Source organism: Lepidochelys olivacea (assembly GCF_965140295.1).
Source record: "Lepidochelys olivacea isolate rLepOli2 genome assembly, chromosome: 4".
NCBI classification, from domain to species: Eukaryota; Metazoa; Chordata; order Testudines; family Cheloniidae; genus Lepidochelys; species Lepidochelys olivacea.
In genome coordinates, this window is record NC_140414.1 from 30,254,334 (window position 1) to 30,273,778 (window position 19,445).

General features: G+C 40.5%; 1 protein-coding gene across 2 annotated transcripts in view; it reads left to right on the forward strand.

The window, feature by feature from the left end:
- Positions 1 to 19,445, forward strand: part of LOC311519928 (melanopsin-like) — a 76,606-nt gene that overhangs the window by 13,534 nt on the left and 43,627 nt on the right. The window contains exons 2-4 of one of the 2 annotated variants that reach the window (XM_084627032.1): positions 7,646 to 7,788; positions 11,366 to 11,499; positions 15,054 to 15,257. In XM_084627032.1, the coding sequence (XP_084483158.1) occupies positions 7,646 to 7,788; positions 11,366 to 11,499; positions 15,054 to 15,257 (481 nt within the window). The remainder of the gene's footprint in view (positions 1 to 7,645; positions 7,789 to 11,365; positions 11,500 to 15,053; positions 15,258 to 19,445) is intronic. The other variant, XM_084627033.1, reaches the window with a different exon arrangement.

A 19,445-nucleotide genomic window follows, 5' to 3' on the forward strand; every position in this document is an offset into this window, starting at 1 on the left:
TAACATTTTATCCTTAGTTTGGAGTTCCTATTAAATGTCTTAAATTTAATGAAAATCTCAACTAAAAGTGAATTATGCCATTGGGAAACCAGCTCTTTCTTCCATTAACTTGGCACTTATTAATACTCCTCCCCTTTATGCCTTGAAAAGTCATAGAAAAAGTGAACCTTCTCTCTCAGCTTTGGTGCTTTAACTTGAAAAGGTCTGTTGGTAAATTAGCATGTCTCACTTTCCGCAAGTGTTGCTAAAGGGTGTTGGCTCTTACAGGATGCTAAAGCATGTATTAATTTAACGTGAAAACAATCTATACAGAAATTCTAAGAGAAAATCCCAAAGATTTTGTATGGCAGCAGGATGCAGCATCTCTTTTCCTGGGTAGGACACTTGTGTAAAAGAAAACAGAGGATAGAGAGATGCAATCATAATAATAGTTAGCATTATTGTTTATATGATGTTAAAGTTGATCAGGTCTGTCAGAGCACACAACTCTGCTCTCATATATGCATGCATAACCCTTACTAGCTTAATAGCAGTTGCAGGGATGCATCTGAAAGTAATATCAGATGCAAAAAGACTAGAAATCCAATGCTGCGTATTATGAGGGAAATGCCCTAGCTTCCACCTCAAGGGCCTGGTCCTGGTCCTGTTGCCATAGAAGTTGTCAAGGTTCCTTCCCCACTCTGAACTCTCAGGTACAGATGTGGGGACCTGCATAAAAGACCCCCTAAGCTTATTCTTAGGTTAAAAACGTCCTCAAGATACAAACTTTGCCTTGTCCTTGAGCCCTATAAACCCTATGCTACCATCACCAAGCATGTTAAACAAAGAACAGGGAAAGAGCCCACTTGGAGACATTTTCCCCCAAAATATCCTGCCAAGCCCTACACCCCCCTTTCCTGGGGAAGGCTTGATAAAAATCCTCACCAATTTGTACAGGTGAACACAGACCCAAACCCTGGGATCTTAAGAACAATGAAAAATCAATCAGGTTCTTAAAAGAAGAATTTTAATTCAAGAAAAGGTAAAAGAATCACCTCTGAAAAATCAGGATGGTAAATACCTTACAAGGTAATCAGATTCAAAACATAGAGAACCCCTCTAGGCAAAACCTTAAATTACAAAAAGACACAAAAACAGGAATATACATTCCATTCAGCACAGCTATTTTACCAGCCATTAAACAAAGGAAATCTAATGCATTTCTAGCTAGATTACTTACTAACTTTTTACAGGAGTTCTGAGCTGCATTCCTGATCTGTCCCAGCAAAAGCATCACACAGACAGACAGACCCTTTGTTCCCCGTCCCCCGTCCCCCAGCTTTGAAAGTATCTTGTCTCCTCATTGGTCATTTTGGTCAGGTGCCAACGAGGTTATCTTAGCTTCTTAACTCTTTACGGGTGAAAAGGTTTTGCCTCTGGCCAGGAGGGATTTTATAGCACTGTGGACAGAAAGGTGATTACCCTTCCCTTTATGTTTATGACAGAAGTCAATGAGAGTTTTGGTAATGGGAGGTGGATTGGGTCCCCAATTCATCAAGTATAGATAGCAATGGATCATATTGTTTTTCTAATTTGGCTTGAGTTTTTACTTTCAGACTCTGTTCCTATGCTTATAATTTTTGCTATGTGTTGGGTTAGGTTTTGATGAGTGAGTTAAAAAATATATGCAAAGTTGCTTCAAGATGAAGGAGGACTTTCTGTAAATTTGTGCTGACTGCATATTAGATTAAGTGCATTTTAGATTATGTTTATTTGTATTCTTTGGTACAATTTGGATGTTTTATGCACAATTTCTTTGAGCTGGATGGGTGCATGTGACATGCCGAAAAGTAAACGTTTGATCATTTAAATTGTTTTTATTTGTAATATAAAATAACCCTTCAGTGGGGTTGTAGTCTTGAAAATTGGCTAGGAAATGTGCTAATTCCATTTTCCCACAAAATCTGTACTGCAAGTCTGTTACCTATGTTAGACCCCACCACGCGTAAATTCCCTCTACCACATTTCTTACATGCTTGTCCATCTGTGTATATGTACTTTGAGAAATGGAACATCCAGTTAACCAGAACAGTCAAAGCAAGGCTTCTGTAGTGCTTTGCATAGAAAACCAGCTGCAAAGGGAAGCCATACGGTCCTAGTCAGTTTGACCCTGTGCACACTATGGCTTATAATAATGTTTGAAACTCTGCCCCACAATAACCTGTGTGCATATCCTTAAATAGTGCAGGAGGGATTTAGGGAAAAGCACATTTTGTTACCAATTTCATTTACTGAATAGGCATAAACTTTAATCAAATATAGGGAAGATAGAAAAATACATGTACAGTTTAAAAAGTCCTCTTTCTGATCCTGCTCAACAGAGAATATCTTCTGTGTACTTTATAGAGTCTTAGCATTCGTCACTAATTTAAAGTACACTTCTATTCTGGATGGTGACTAAAAAATGACAGTATAGAATTGTGTTTGTCTCAATGATTTCCAGATAAAATATGCTTCCATGGAAAAACATTTATTTTTCCCTAATTGCCGGCCTCAGAAACTCCATTTGGGATTTGCAGATAAATCTGAGTTAATTCTTTCTCGCAGACCATCACCAATGATAAAAGCTCTGCAGGTCAGATTTGGCTCTAAGGTAGAATCTGTGCCACCATATCGCTTTCAGTTGGTTAATACAGGTTTAATGGATGTGTAATTGGAACTTAATGAAGAATTTTATCATCATGCCTCTGCCGAATAGTAACAAATGTTGGGGTCTTACAAGTCAGTTTCCGATTGGAGGAGAAATCAGCGGTGCAGACTTTGAATATATTCTTAGTGTAACTTGTTTTTTTTTTTTTTTTTACACATATACACAAGTCTTGAAACAGAAGTGGTCACAAACAGCATGCAAACAATCTTCTCTTTAAGAACTCTGAGACAAACACCAATGCTCAATTCTCAGGGAGCGACTCTGCCTCAAGAACTGACTATAGTTACAGAGATTAAGGCAGAGAGCAAACTCTGTAGCTGCTTGCCACAGTTCCCCTAAAGGAACCACAACAGAACAAACAACAAAGCATTTCTTCCAGGACTAGAAACTTGCTCATATGCAAAGAAAAATAACTTGTAAAACGATGTCACAGCACCATCTGGACATTCCTGTCATAATACTGCAGATGATGTGCAAGAAGGAATAGAATCCAAATCATTCTCCTATCTGTGCTGACCTTTCAGAAATAATAGAAATAAAACATTTTTATTACTGTCAGCAGATATAATTCTGAATACAAGCAGAAAGCAGATCTGATGCCATTTTTATATAATTTTCTGAGTAGAATTTGCACTTTAAGGCTGTTAGACAAACTTCAGAGGCATGGAAGTATGAATGTGGAAAAATTAGACGGTTTTGTAACAGACAAAACAAAAGTATAGAGTTCACCAATCATTACATTTTTGTTTTTATTGATTAGTTCTGTGGACTGTGAGGCCTTCATGTGAATCACATTCTAGCTGTCAAGTCCTATTAATTGCAAAACAACTGAATTTAGTAATTTTCCCTCCCCACATTGAGTCATGAGACTGGGTATGCCGGGAACTTGGGGTTACTGATAGGTGATGTTGAGAATATAACTGGTTTATTCCTATGGCATTATCAAATTTTTTAGATTGTATGTTTCTTTTGGGCAATAGTTAATCCACTGTCGCACTTTGTTAGATTCTCTTAGACCCACATGCATCCACTTGTCAATATATAAAGGAGTTCAATATCCCTTATATATTGTAACATAGATACAGAGGAACTGGAAGAAAATGTAAATTAAAGTGGGTTTATAGCCACTTTTTCATAAAGAAGCAATTACCGTGATAAATATAAAATCATAACAATGAGTGACCAAATTAACTGTGCCCCCGAGGCTGCTCTAACCCGTGCTGTGGAGGTGATGGTGGACAGGGGAGAGTGGAGCATGTTATTTCAGTCCTTGCAGCAGCTCCAAATCTGGGAGGCACAAAAATGGTTTAAGGCTGCCTTTGTCCCAACCCAGTCCTCGGGATGAGTCTTCTATGCTGTGCCTCTCAGAAATCACAAAACAGAATCTGTCCCTAATTAACTTATGAATCCCAAAGCCAAACATGGAGTACCTTCTTCCACTGCTGTGGAGGTTCAGTTACAGCCCAAGAGCATGTACTCTGGCATAAAAAGCCTATGTTGTATAACAAGGGAAAAAAAGCCTCAGATGATTCTGACAGCTTCTCAAATTCTGTGTTTTTTCCACAGTCAATATGGGCAGTTAACTGAATTTCTTAACTGTTTAAGATTTCTGCTCAGAAACCCAATCAAATCCAAAAGAGAAGCCACAAATCCACTCACCACTTCTGTCTTTTAAAAAAAATTCTCCAGGACCCACTGTCTCGCAGGTCCTCATTTTCTGTCCAATCCTGCAAGGTCCTTAGTGTGTCTTGAAAGTTTCTGAGCAACCTAGTTTCCTATCATGGCCAAGGAGCATTGAGGTTGCTCAGGAACTAACAGCAGGAACCCACACCTTGCAGGATTGGACTAAATCCTCTTATATTTCCATAAGAGAGCCATCACCCAATTTATGTCTACAATGTGGATCAATATCGGCCTGGGTCTAAACCGTATATCGGGCATGGCGTTTCTGCTCATCCTTGCTAATGGGTTAGTTGTACAGTACAGTACCTGCTCATTGGCTGTACCATAAGTTAACAGCTCTCATTTTTCAGTTCAGAAGGTGGAGAAAGCTACTAGTGGAGAGGTATTCTAATAAACAAACTAAGGAAATACAGCCTAGATGGAGCTACTCTGGGAATGGTTTTCCAACCAGTTACGCACCCACCTTAGAGTGTAATTATCAGTGGTTCACAGTCAAGCCAGAAGGGCATATCGAGTGAGGCCCACAGGGATCAGCTCTGGGTCCAATTTTGTTCAATATCTTCATCAGTGATTTAGATAATGGTATAGAGAGTACACTTATAAAGTTTGCAGATGGTACCAAGTAGGGAGGGGTTACAAGTGCTTTGGAGGGTAGGATTAAAATTCAAAATGATCTGGACGAACTGGAAAAATGGTCTGAAGAAAATGAGATGAAATTCAAGAAGGACAAATGCAGAGTACTCCATTTAGGAAGGAACAGTCAGTCACATGCATACAATATGGGAAATGACTAGCAAGGAGTACTGTGGAAAAGGATCTGGGGGTCATAGTGGATCACAAGCTAAATATGAGTCAACAGTGTGCTTACAACTTCTGGTGAGGCTTCTCTACCAAGATGTTCCATAAAATAATCTCCCATGTCTAAACCCTCCTCCCAGCCTGTCCAAGTTCTTGCCGGTTTATTCACAGAGAAAACAAATGCTTTCCAGAAAAGGGCTTCTCCTCTTTGACTCTAGACTTAGACTGTAAGGTCTCTCTGCTAATGCTATCTTTCCTTTGGAGACCCTATATTCGAATGCCCTTTTCTTTCCCACACATCCCATACCTGCCCTATTATAATTACATTTTTTACAGCATCCCAAAATGTACTGGACACCTCATAGAACAAACAAAAATTCCTGTGTCAAAGAGCTTACTATCTCATTACAGGTAAGATGCAATGAGCAATACCATAGTAAATAATAGGATAGCAGTGGGTGGCACAGATAAGGTGACACTAACAAGATCACACAATTATCTGTGTTTATGTGCAGGCCTGCCATTAATTTCAGGGAGGAGGGTGGTGGTTGTGTGGAGAACTGAGGCAATAGGAGGTGAAAAACATGTAATAGAAAAGGTCAGAAAGAGATCAAGGAGGACTGTGGAACTAGGGAGAGGCAAATTGAAAAGAGGAGCTTCACTTACCTTCTTCAAATCCACTAGGTCTGTGATACCTTTGGGTGAAGAGTCCAGACCTTCTTGAGCTTGTATTATCGCCTGGTTTTGATCTTACGGGCTACAGTCTGCTCTGCTTTACATCCTGTGTAACCCTGGGTGCATATGAGGGCAGAATTTGGCTCTGTGAGCATGAACCTCTGCTGGTGTAAAATTGCCATAGGTCCAAAGACTACTATCTAAACTGTTAGTGTTTGAACTAGTTTGTAAGACCCCTATATGGCTATAGATGGAGCAACACACTATTAGCAATTAGTAAATAATCTGTTAGACTGGCAATTCACAATCATCTCATTGACAATGCTAATAAGATCTGAGTGAATTAGCCACAGGCTGTCTTGTTTGCTGAATTTGGTCAGCAATAGACTTAAACTTGTGTAAAAAAAAAAAACATACACAGGGAATTGGTGACATTTTTTATTAATGCACTTGTGATTATGGCAGTAATGGGAATGTCAAAATTATTTAATGAGTTTGTACTGACACAATCATTGCTACAGCTGCTGTTTTTCCTCTTTTCTTCAAATTTTTCCATGTAGAGTTCTCAGCACCATCAGTCAAGAGGACTGGGGGTGGAATAGAAACAAAGGAAACTTTAGTCTTTGTCATTCCCAAGGTCAACTGAAGGGATAAGGTTAGAAATAATGTTGACAGTTGGCAATGCTACTTATAAAAGCAGAGGCATGATGAGCTTTTGTTTTTTGGGGGTTTTTTTTGAGGTTTATGTTGCATTATATAGAATGCACACTAATTTAGATTGGGTTGTTGTTTCAGAAAATATGATGCCTATTTATATGCCAACACATCTTTGCCTTTTTCATATAATCAGATTAATCTCATAATTCCTAACATGTATGTTGTGCCTCTGACAATTTTTAAAATATTTTCCTCTTCTTGAAATCTGTATTATTTAACCCAAAAAAGGTCATTCAGGATTATGATGGAAATTTAACTCCATTAACAGGTGACCTGAACAATTTTTTAAAAGATTGTATTTTTTTCGTAGTTCCTTTGGGCAGGTACTGTACTTTCAATTCCCTCTGTAAAGCAACATGCACATGTATAAAACTATTATTTGTATTATGGTAGCATCTAGGAATACTTGTCAAAGACCGCGACCCCATTGTGCTAGGCACTGTACAGGCACATATAAAAAAGACAGTCCCTACCTCAAAAGGCTTACAATCTACAGTGAGACAGGAGACAGAACAGGCAGAGGATGGGGGTGGGTTGAGAGGATGTGGTTACAAATCTTCGCAGACAAGCAGAGGCCTCAGCTTGCTATCCAAATATGTAGTGATTTGCAAGCATCATGGCACTTGACATAAATATTAATATAAATAAAAGAGGATTTTATAAGGAAGTCTCCTTAAACTCCATATTCTTTAGCTTTATCCACATGTCCCCCAGCAAAAAAGTAAGTATCTAGATATATTTAGTGCCAGCTTCTTATCTTAAATATGAGACTGTTTTTGCAATCTCTCCCACAGTCTAGTAGTTCATTTTTGCCTTACATTTTTTGTATGCTGTTTGTGAAAGGTGCTGGGTGGAGAGGCTTGGAGAATGAAGTGCTCTGTTTACACATTGTACGAATATAGCATTACCAATGGTAAGGCCAAATTTTTTACACAGCCCTACAAAAGTGTTTCAATGGTATGCAAGAATCTGGCTTTATTTTGCAGCATGTGTTTAGGGAGGTACAGTGTATAGACTAATTGTCAACTTGATTAAAAGCCCTGATTGTAGTAACTTTTATTTTTCCTTTGCTTTTCTTTTCAGATCCTGGATACGGGAACTCGTCACCACACTGTGACAAAAGCAGACGTTCCTGATCATATCCTTTATGCTACTGGAACTTGTGTTCTTATAATTGGATCTATTGGAGTTACAGGAAACCTTTTGGTTTTTTATGCATTTTACAGGTACAGAAATTCAGTTCCAGACATGGTTGATTTAGCAAGTCCAATGACTTGAGTTTGTACAGTAGAGTGTGTGTGTGTGTGTGTGAGAGAGAGAGAATATTCTGAATCAGTTTCCTCTCTGCACATATTTGTTGATGATGTGAGATGCAGAAATGACCATGTGCATATTATCACTAGGAGCATCACTGTAAATTCCTTTTCCTTTGAGTAATTAAAAACTATGAGAAAATAAACACGTGGGATTTGTTTTATGATGGACTAAAATTACAGATTTGAAGAAATGCTTAATTGCACCATTATATTCTCTCTTGCTCTGTCCCCGACTCCCTTCACCCTCTACTGCCCAAGAATATGTGAAAGATACTATGAAGACTGCCTCATACAGTCACCTGAAGGTGCTGGGGCTGGGGGGATTTGGATCCAGGAAGCGCCATGGTACATGAAATGAGGATATACCATCAATGCTCTCCATGCCTGCAGACAGACAGTAGGATTCCTGTCTGTATTTATACTTTGATGGCTCGTGACAATGTAAAGCAGGGAGAGTTCTCCTGTCGACATAATAAAACCAGCTCAACAAGCAGCGGTAGCCGTGTCGGCGGGAGAGCAGCTCCCACTGACATAGTGATGTGCACATCAGCGTTTAGGCTGGTAAAACGTATGCTACTTGGGGGTGTTTTTTCACACCCGTCTGGAAAGGCTGGTTTAGTGGAGAACAATGCCACAGGGAAGTGGTCCCATCCCACACCAAGGGCCTGACACCTATGAGAAATTTTTCCTGCCATCAGGAGAGACAAGCAGAGCATGGTGTGGAGCCAGCTCTCACAGCCTTTATACCTTCCCATCCAAGATCTGAGGGCTTCATCATCTTTTTTGCTCACAGCAGCAGAGGGGTGAATCTGGGTCAGCTGTCTGTAGGGCCGGATTTCCAATTAGGCACAGTAGCGGCGCCTAAAAGTGAAAAGTTGTCTCCTGGCATGGGTTGGTTGCTGCACAACATGTGGGGCTGGAGCAGGGTGAGCGTCCAAGTCAGCCCACATGAGGGCACTCTGAGCCATGGCCAGGAGGGGTGGCTGCAGCAGGTTCTGGGAGCATCCCAGCCACTTCCCAATCTCGGCTGCCTGTGCCTGGGAAGGACAGGGTTTGGAGTGGCTGGTGCCCCATTCACTTGCACAGGCAGAGCAGGAGCGTGGCTGCCATGCTGGGCTGCACGAGGGACGGAAGACACCCAAGGCCTGTTCACAGTGGGGAGAGACACAGTTCCCTCATTGCACCTTGCCCGGCTCAGGCTGGGAATGCCATGCATAGCAGAGGGTCTCGTGTATTCCAGGGAAGGCTGTGCCCTGGCTGCCCCGACTGCCCTGGGACTGCTCCACCAGCAGAGAGGGGGGGCTAGGAGCAGGCAACGCTGCTTTGAGGGGCTGCTGCAGGGAGGAAAGGGACCAGTATATTGTGGTCGGCACAAATTTGACACAATACACAATAAGTTTCACATTCATATTGATGCAGGGTCAGCTGTAGGTGGGCGGAGGCCAGGGGGGCTGAAGATGCTGTTCCGAGGGGCACATAAAGTGTAAATCCAGCCCTGGCTGTCTGAATTTTGATACTGATTCCCACAGACTGATGTTGATATACTTTTCCCACAGCAAAATATTATTGCAACACTTACTATTTTGCCCTTCATACAGAAATTTAAAAATGGCTCAACTTTGAGACTTGACCTGTTAATAGTGCTCCATCAGCCAGTGAGTTTGAAAAAAATATTGGTTCGATAATATTACTATATGCTCTTGGAAAATCACTTTTGAGCATGCTCATTAGATATGTTACAAGTAAAATAGATAACGCAAATTTTTCTTTTAAAAATAGCTTTTTTAAATTGGCAGTGTTTAACATCAGGGACAGAAGAAAGTTCTGGTTTTGTGAAAACTGCAGTTGTAGCAATTTCACACATTTTGCTGCATTCTGCAGTGTCCTGCAAAATCTAGGCTTTCATTTAAAATGTGGGGTTTTTTTTTTCTTTGCAGTTGGACAGTTAGTATATGGCTTCTTTGAAGCACTTTCTGATAGCTGAAGGGTGGATCCATTTGGCGCAGCTAAAATTTTCAACAAAGATTGAGTGGAGAGAGCGAGAGATGAGACAGCAGTATTTACAGTAGGCAGAACATGTAGGTTACACCTTGGTCAGGCTTTTCTATGCAAGTCACTGCTTTGGGGAAGCTGAGTGCCACTTTTGGCATATGCCTTGAATTTAAATGAATATGCAAATGAGAAACAGCACAGAAAATCATTGAGATGAAAGCTCCACAGTGCCACTTTTACAGTCACTTTCCAGTTTAATGATTTTAGAAGCCAAGAGAGTAGAATCAGCATTGCATACAAACTTCTTTACAATGGAGGGGTCAGATAAAATTATGGTTATAACTACAGTAGCTCATTGTGGCAAACTGCTTCATTGCTTCAGCTTCTTTGATGAAGCACATCATAAAGATCATAGAATCATAAAATATCAGGGTTGGAAGGGACCTCAGGAGGTCATCTAGTCCAATCCCCTGCTCAAAGCAGGACCAATCCGCAACTAAATCATCCCAGCCAGGGCTTTGTCAAGCTTGACCTTAAAAACGTCTAAGGAGATTCTATTACAATATTAACCCATCTGTGATCATTATGGTAGGTACACAGAGCAGTGGTGAGTGTGTATTTTGCCCCATGTACCTGTTACATTAGGTGGCACTGAAGCAGTTAAAATTGTCTCAGCATTTCCATTCTGCATGTATATCTTCAAGGATTTATAGCTGGGATGTAACAATTCTCCCAGGCAGAAATGTGGCATACAAGTTAATGCAAATGTTATAAATACTACTGTGCTCGTTGGACGAAAAGAAAATATGTAATTGTACCTTGTGGTACTTTGTCTCTTTACACACCAGTTACTGTTTTAGTTATAAGTATGTAGTCTAGAGGTTTGCTTCTTATAAACAGCTCTATAATTTAAGACTCTAGATGAATAAAATGTCATTTGGTCTTGTGTATCTCCTTTGATGCTTAGGTTATCAAAAAGCACTTTGCAAAAAATGAGTTAGATCCTGCTAATACAGTGACTGACTAAACCAGCACAGCAGCTATTAAAAATTCAGTGATCACCCATGGGTAGCCTTTGATGCTGTACTCTCTGTTAGGGTCTGACCCTGTGAAATGGTGAGCACTCTCAACCGATGGCTGTCAATGGTAACTGAGCGTGCTCAGCACATGTCAGGATCTGGCTCTATTGAGCAAAAACATGTTTCTCGGGAAATTTAGAGTTCTCTCCTATTCTGTTAAAATGGAGTGTGGTAAGTATGGGTATATTCAATATATTTCTACATTTATTGATAAAATGTTGGAAAATAGATCCTTTCCTCTTCCCCTCGTCATTGTTCCAAAATCCTGACATCCATAATGGATGAATGGTAATGGATTGATGAATGAAGCATAAAATTGTAACCTAGAAAGTGTCAGATTCTTTGACTAAGTAAACAGTAAAAACAAAATTAACTCTCTGGCTTGTATTTATTTATTTTATTGCATTATTTTTAAGCAACAAGAAACTGAGGACAGCGCCAAACTACTTTATAATGAATTTGGCTGTGAGTGACTTCCTGATGTCTGCTTCTCAGGCCCCCATTTGCTTTATCAACAGTTTGCACAAAGAGTGGATACTTGGCGAAATAGGTACTTTTCAATACTACTTCATATCTCCCTCTGCATGGGAACCTATCTTAGCCATCAGCTTGTGGCATGGAGGCAGTCACACAAGACTCTTGAGGCACAAGCCAAAGTCTTGACATCATCAACCAACAGGACTGGCAGAAAGTCACTGAATCCCTACCCTCTTGTGTTTTATAGGTTTGGTTCCTTCCCCTTCCAGTTCTTTGAATGAAAGGAATCAAACCTCTGGCTTCAAGAGTAACACCATAGTGATCACATGACCACTTAGCATGTAAAGCCAGTTACCATGCTTGATGATGGGTAGAATAATTCATAATTTGTTAAGCCATATATAGAGTTTTTTTCTTTTTCTTGATTGACAGTGAATTATGTATTTATTTGTTTCGAAATGTATATCTGGAACCTAGTGCGAGGCCCCTGGGAGAATTCAATCAGTAAAGAGAATCGCAAAATAAAAGAGCCAAATGATGGCCTCAACTGCTTTTCTCTTTCCCGAAACAAGGAAGCATGTGAGGTCTAAACTGTAGGTCCTTTGAAAATATTGCAAGCTCCAATTAAAGGCCTGATTCACAATTGCGTTAGTTCTGCATTTAGGATGGCATAATTCCATTGATAGCAATAGAAATAAATCAGCATAAAACTGGAGTAGCACAGTGGTGAATCAGGTCCTGAAACAACCTATTTAGTACCAGCAGAAGAGATTTATTCATTGGGCTTGCAATATTGTTTGTCTCTCCCACTTTGCTATTTAGATATCGGTACAAATCCTGCCATGCCTGTCAGGATCATAAATGGGACAATTATCTGGATTTGGTCCATTACCTCCATGCTCCTGGCATTGACATTACTTTTGGTGTCAATTGTGTCATTTTGAACTATGTGCTGTCTCTAGCATACGATCATGTTTCTCTAGTGTACCATCACATGTGGTGACACGGTGTCACAGAAAATCCTAAGAAACACTGATTTCCAGGACAAATTCTTCAAATTGCAACTCTGTCTGTCTTTGTCTATTAGCAGAATATACAAAGGAAAAATCATTCTGCCTCAGAGTGAAAATTGTAACTTTAAAGAACATTTTGTACCATATTTCATAGGACCAGTGGCTGTTTTCTCTATCTAGGCTTTTAAATAGGCATGAAGTCAAAAGCACCTCTGCATTTTTAATTCATATAAAACAAAGTTAGAGATACAAATGTGGGTGAAGTTTTATAAGACCACGGCTATTGGTGAGAGAGACAAGCTTTCGAGTTACACAGAGCTCTTCTTCAGGTCTGGGAAAGGTACAAGTGTGTCACAGCTAAATACAAGATGGAATGAATCGTTAGCATGAGTAGTTAACGCATATTTCAAGGGACCATTAAAGGTGAAGTGCCCATTAACCCCTCTCCAGTCATACAGGGAAGGGGTTGGAGAAAGAGTCTGGGATGGGAGGCGCGGGATCATAGGCGCGGGAACTAGAGGTGCAGAGAGTTCTGCAACACCCCCAGGTTTTATGCGGGCTCCTGCCTGGGGCTCCCAGTTGCCGACCCCCCCACCCTCCCGGGTCCCAGTTGCCAGCCTGGGGCTCCACTCCTGGCCCTGCTCCTGCTCCCACTCCCACTCCTACCCCCAGCTGTGACCCCATCTTCAGCCCCCTTACCCCTGTCTGGGTCCCCCTCTCCCAGAGACACGACCCTGCTCCGGGCCCCAGCTGGGGTGGGGGAAGGACAGGAGTAGGGCGGCTGGCTTTCGGCACCCCCACTATTAACAGAGTTCCAGCATCACTGCACAGGATTAAATGGGTTACAGATTGTTTAAATGAGCCATAATTCCAGTGTCTGTGTTCAGTCCGTAACTGTTAGTGTCTAGCAGAGTTATGAATTTAAGCTCCCAGGCTCTCCTTCTGAAGGTGTGCATGTTTCCTTTGAGGATGAGGGCTGTAAAGTCAGATACAGAGCAGTCATTCTGTGAAAAGTGAAAGGTTATATGGTGTTTTTTGTCTTTTATCATTTTCCTATGTGAATTTATTGAAGAGCATAGTGATTTTCATTTCACCCTCATAGTTGTTACTGGGGCATTTAGTGCATTGGATGAGACACACCACATGTTGTGATAGGCATGTGTTGGACCCGTGGATCTTGAAAGGTGTGTTGTGGGGGGTGTTGATCATCATAGCAGTGAAACTAAGTCTATAACAGCGAACCGTGGCCACTGAGATCTGCGGGGTGAGAGGGGGGCATGCCTGCAGATGGTCAACATCAGCAAAATGTCTCTTGGCCTGCAATCAGATTACCCTGATGGGCCGCATGCGGCCCGTGGGCTTCAGGTTGCCCACCACTGGCCTGTAGGTTTTGTATCTTGTTCTGGCACGGTCTGGTGCCATTAAAAGTTGGTATATCGTGGCCTATGGGGAGCTTGCTTCTGATGGGGAGCTTGCTTCTGATGGTGAGCTTGGAGAGGTTGGGGGGTTGTTTGAAGGCCTAAAGAGTGGATTCATCTGATTTCTCTTATGATGTGGTCTTCACTGAGTGTGGGTTGTAATTGTTGTTGATACCCCGCATGGGTTCCAGTGTAGGGTGGCAGTCAGAGGGTTTTATTTCTGTATTGAAGCAGGTTCTCTCAGGGTATTTGGGTGGCCCTTTCCCCCTAGATTGGAGAGGTATTAAGTGGCCGCTTCACCTTGAATGGTCCCTTGAAATAGGTGTTAACTACTTATGCTAAACCATCTGTTTCACCCGGTATTTAGTATTTAGCAGTGACACTCTGGGTATGTCTACAGTGCAATTAAAAACCTGCAGCTGGCCTGTGCCAGCTGACTGGGCTCACGGGTCTCAGGCTGAAGGGCTATTGAATTGCACTGTAGAAGCTCAGGCTCTACGACCATGCAAGGTGGGAGGGTTCCAAAAGATAGCCCAAGCCCAAAAATCTATACCACAGCCCCTCTTCTCAAGTCCTGGGAGCCTGAATCAACTGGTTTGGGCCAGCCATCGGTTTTTAATTGCAGTATAGATTTACCCTCTGAGTAAGGTTTCCCAGATCTGAAGAAGAGCTCCATGTAGCTCAAAAGCTTCTCTCTCTCACCAACAGAAGTTGGTCCAATAAAAGATTTAACCTCACCCATCCTGTCTCTCTAATATCCTGGGATCAACAGAGGTACAACAACACTGCGTAAAACAATGTTCATTTTTTGATATATCCTTTTGTCTCTAGGAGACAAATTCTATTTCAGTATAGTTAAGGTCATTATATTGGGCAGCATTCCAGGAAAATGTAACTTTAATTGTATTGGATTTTTCTTGAGGCAGTTTTCCATTGACAAATGATTCTCAGTCATAGCCTACAGTACAAGGTGGGACATTTTTCCTGCTTCCTTTTATATTAATTTTATATTTGCCCTATTAAACAAAAAATAAATTGGTGAGGCAGGAAGGCTGTATAAATTCCTATGATGAGGAAAGTGTCTTGAGTCAAGAACAGTGTGATCACAAATGGGAAGTTTATTGCATCAGGCTATAAGAGAGAGTTCTACATTTGTTTCGAAAACTAAAAATCTTTCGCTCCACTTTTCTGTTTAGGTTGTGACCTGTATGCTTTTTGCGGGGCGCTCTTTGGAATAACCTCAATGATGACTTTATTAGCTATTTCCATTGATCGATACCTTGTGATTACTAAGCCTCTGCAATCCATGCGGTGGAGTTCCAAGAAACACACATCGCAGATCATTGTTATTGTCTGGCTCTACTCGCTGGGATGGAGCGTGGCTCCACTTCTTGGGTGGAGTACGTTGTTTACTCTTTTGTGTGTGTGTTTGTACATTATTGCGATTTTGCTTTGTTGGAGATGTGTAAAACAGCCGTGGGCATTACTCTTGAGTGTATATATATAGCTAATGCCTGGGGGGTTGCGATAGTATAGTATATCTGTGTCTATTGCAGTGCAAGTGTTCTTTTTTTCCAGGTATACTCAAGCAGAACAAATACCCCAATGGCATACTTAGGCTTATCTCGGTACTTCTCAAGTCAGAAAGGGTAGGTACCTTCTCTCTTCAGCAGTAGTTGTCAGCACACTCTTACTTTCTCAGATAGTCATTTTTTACGTCAAGAGATTAAGGGACATATTATCAAAAGCCTGCCTTCCCTTCTGAGCTTGAAAATAAAGGCAGGAGTGACTAATGTCATGTAGATATCTGAGGTGAAGATGCAGCCTGGTAGTTGGTTATCTACATTAAATCAATAGCAACCTTGGTTATTTGCACATGCAAAATTGGGTGCGCAAAAAGGGCGGACACGTTGAGGCAAGGCTGAGACTTAACCCCTAATATTTTTATTCCTTCTGTACTGGCCTTATACAAATAAATTGAAGTGACTCTCTCAGGAGGAGTAAAACATTAGCGTTCCCACTTTTAAAAAAAGTAGCTTTGAAAGATAATACTGAAAAATAGTACGTCTTCCTATTCAATGAGAAGTTTGTCATCTCCATTTCAGCCTGAATAGAGATTACGTAAAAAATCATAATACAATATTTAAAGTCTTTTTAAGTCCTACTTCAAAGTCCACTGAAGATAGGACGACTCTGTCTATTGACTTTAACGGTGTTTGGATCAGGACCTTAAATTCCCCTACCTTCTTGTCTTTGCTAATCTATCTCAGTCTGGCTCCTAAACTTTTCCTTGGAAGTGTTTGACAATTCTAATCTTGTTTAGCACTATCCTGTCTTCTGACAGTGGCCAATGCCAGTTGCTTCAGAAGGAATGACCAAACAGGCAAATATGGACCCTGTTGTCCACTCCCCAGCTTCTGTCAGTCAGAGGCTAGGGACACCCAGAGCATCTTGGCTAATAGCCATTGATCAACCTTTCCTCCATGAACTTATCAAATTCTTTTTTGATCCCCATTATAGTTTTGCCCTTCACAACATCCCCTGGCAACAAATTCCACAGGTTGACTGTGCATTGTGTGAAGAAGTTATTTCCTTCTGTTCGTTTTAAACCTGCTGCCTATTAATTTCAGCAGGTGATCCTTGATTCTTGTGTTATGTGAAGGCGTAAATAACACTTCCTTATTAACTTTTGCCATGCCATTCTTGATTTTATAGACCTCTACCATATCCTCGCTTTAGTCCCCTTTTTTCCAAGCTGAAAATTTAGATTTACATCTAAAATCCATCACTGTTTACTTGCTTCCACTTATTTAATTTGGAATTAAACTTTGATCATAAATAATTTTAGCTTCCTGTGCTTTTAGTTTCCTTTCTCTTTCCTTTTTTAAAGGCCTGCTTTCTTCCTGATCCAGTTTTTCCTTCATTCTCTTTTCCATTTGATCTCTCCCTGCTTTCTCTTCCCGCTGTCCCTCCCTTCTCTTTCTCCACGGCCTGCCACAACCTTCTCTTACTCTCTGCTACTAAACTTCTCCGGACACATGCACACACACACTTACACCGCATACCTGCCTGTCCCCACACCCACAGATCCATCACTTGCCAAATATCCTCCCCACCACACATACATCCAATCACCCATTAGTCGTGACTTCCATCATCTATTGGGTCATACACAGATTTCTCTCCACCCTCAACCTTTTATGCTGGGACATTATAAGTATCTATCTCCCCTGCTTGGCATCTCCTTACCCCTTCTCAGACAGCCTGACTAAGTAGGCAGGGGGATGTGAGAAAAGCGGGGGAAGAATAGTCTTCTGGTTAAGGCACAAACCTTTGAGCCAGAGAGCCACAGTTGATAAGGATTCTATTCCTAGACTCCCCACTCCTGACGGATCTTGTCCAATCACTTGGCCTCAGTCTCTTAATTTTCCTGTCTGTAAAAATGGGATCGCAGTACTTACCTATCTCACAGGGCTACTATCATTTATTGATATTTGTTAAGCACTCTAAAATTCTCAGCTTAAATGGGTTACAGTGGAGGAAAATAATATTTCTGAAGGCCAACATTTTCAAAAATGACTATCCCTTTTGGATGCTAGATTTTTTTGTGTGTGCCCAATTTGAGACATCTTAAAGGATTTTTAGTGGGTGGATACTCAGCACTTCTGAAAATTGGGCCTCTTTAAAGCATCCAAAAATCAAGGCACTCAGAATTATAGGTCATCTCTGAAAATGTCAGCCTTAAGCAACAATAATATTAGCTTGGTCTTCTGAAAATTTCATCTGAGGAATCTCAAAGTGCTTTACAGATTTTTAAGTGTCATTAACCCCTCTTGAAAATCTTGGTCTCAACTTAGATATTTATCACAAGTAAAATTTTTTGTCTTAAACTTTGATGATATTGTCCCTTTGGCTGTAAATTTCTCTACTTCTGGGATTTTACTTCATGATCTTAAAATGAGGTTCCATTGTGAGAAATGACCTAGCAAAAATTATACCTTCTTACTCAACAGAAATATTCCTTGGGTCAGATCTTCAGTTGACATAAACTTGTGGAGCTAATGTGATGTACGTTTGTTGAGGATCTGGCTCCTTGTGTTTATTCAGTCATATCTACTGACTTGAGTGACAGAAATAGCATCTTACTACTTTTGAGCCTGGTAGCGTCAAAACAGATGGATGAGCTGGATTTCTGCTTATTATTGTGCATCATTCACAGACATGTTTTGTTAAATCCCATCTGGTTAAATCTGTGCAATGGGGATGTAACACAGGATATAATTTAGCCAGCAGGACATTTATTGATTTATTGCTTTGAGCAGGGGGTTGGACTAGATGACCTCCTGAGGTCCCTCCCAACCCTGATATTCGGTGATGCTGTGATTCTATGATGGTGTTGCAAAAAAAGGGAAATGTGAGGCTGAGTTTGCAGGGCTGGTAGTTGGGGGCAGGGATGTGGATGGATTTTTACTTACAGGCAGACTGTGACACTGTGTTCACAGACACTTTTCAGAGTAGAGCAACACTTGAATATTTTGAATGAGTGCATTGAGTGTTTGAATAAGCCGAAAAACCTCTTCATACTGAACAGGAGTGTATAATGTCATCACAAATAGTAATGAAATCTGTTTACTCATTTTTCCCCTTCAGGAACTGAGACAAGCATGCCACTTTCTGCTTGAAAATCTGTTTGTATTTTTAGAATTGATCTTTTTTTGGTCAAAACAAAAGGTAATCTGGATTTCGTGGGTTTTCTCCCTTTCCCTCTCTTTTGTCCCCTTTTCTAGTGTCGAACCAAAAATGGGAAGGGAGGAAATGATTTCTGTTTGAATCAAATTCAGATGTTTGATTTCTGAATCAAAATGAATGTTTTTGTTTGATTTCAATGAAAAATTAAAACCTGCCACATTTTCAAACAAACAAATCCACATTTTATTTTGTTTTCTTAATTTTTCACTGAAAATGCTTTCCATTTTTGGAACAGACCTAATATTATCCTAAACTATTAATTTCCTATAAATCCAGAGGCATTTTAGCCTTCTCATCCCCTTCATCAGAATCTTATGAAGTGCTGATTTAAACTCATGTTATTCCTTTTACTGCAAGTGAACTTGCACTATAACAACTGACAATAGCCTTCTTGCTTTAATATTAAGATAACAATTCCATGCCTTGCTTTGCTGTTCTAGTTTTCTGCATTGATTTGTTTATTAACTAGCTTTATTTTAAAAGATAACAAATGAGGCTATTATTAGATATCCCAGTAATCACATTTTTGTATCATCGTTGCTGTCTTACAACTCTTCTGTTACCAGTATCTAAAACTGAATTATTGTGAACATAGAATATGGCATTTTTCCTGCAGTTGGGCTTTTCATTGAGCTACACTGCAAAAGACATCTGCCTGTAATCAATAGCTTTACAGCTGAGTATACTGTGTAGGATTTAACTCTGAATAAGGCTTTAGCATAGATATCTGGGGCAATTAATTCTTGTAATAGTAAGTAATGATCTGCTTAATTGAAAGCCTTGTATATGTCAATAAAATAACACATAAAATTATTGCCTTTAATCAGGCTTGCAAATTT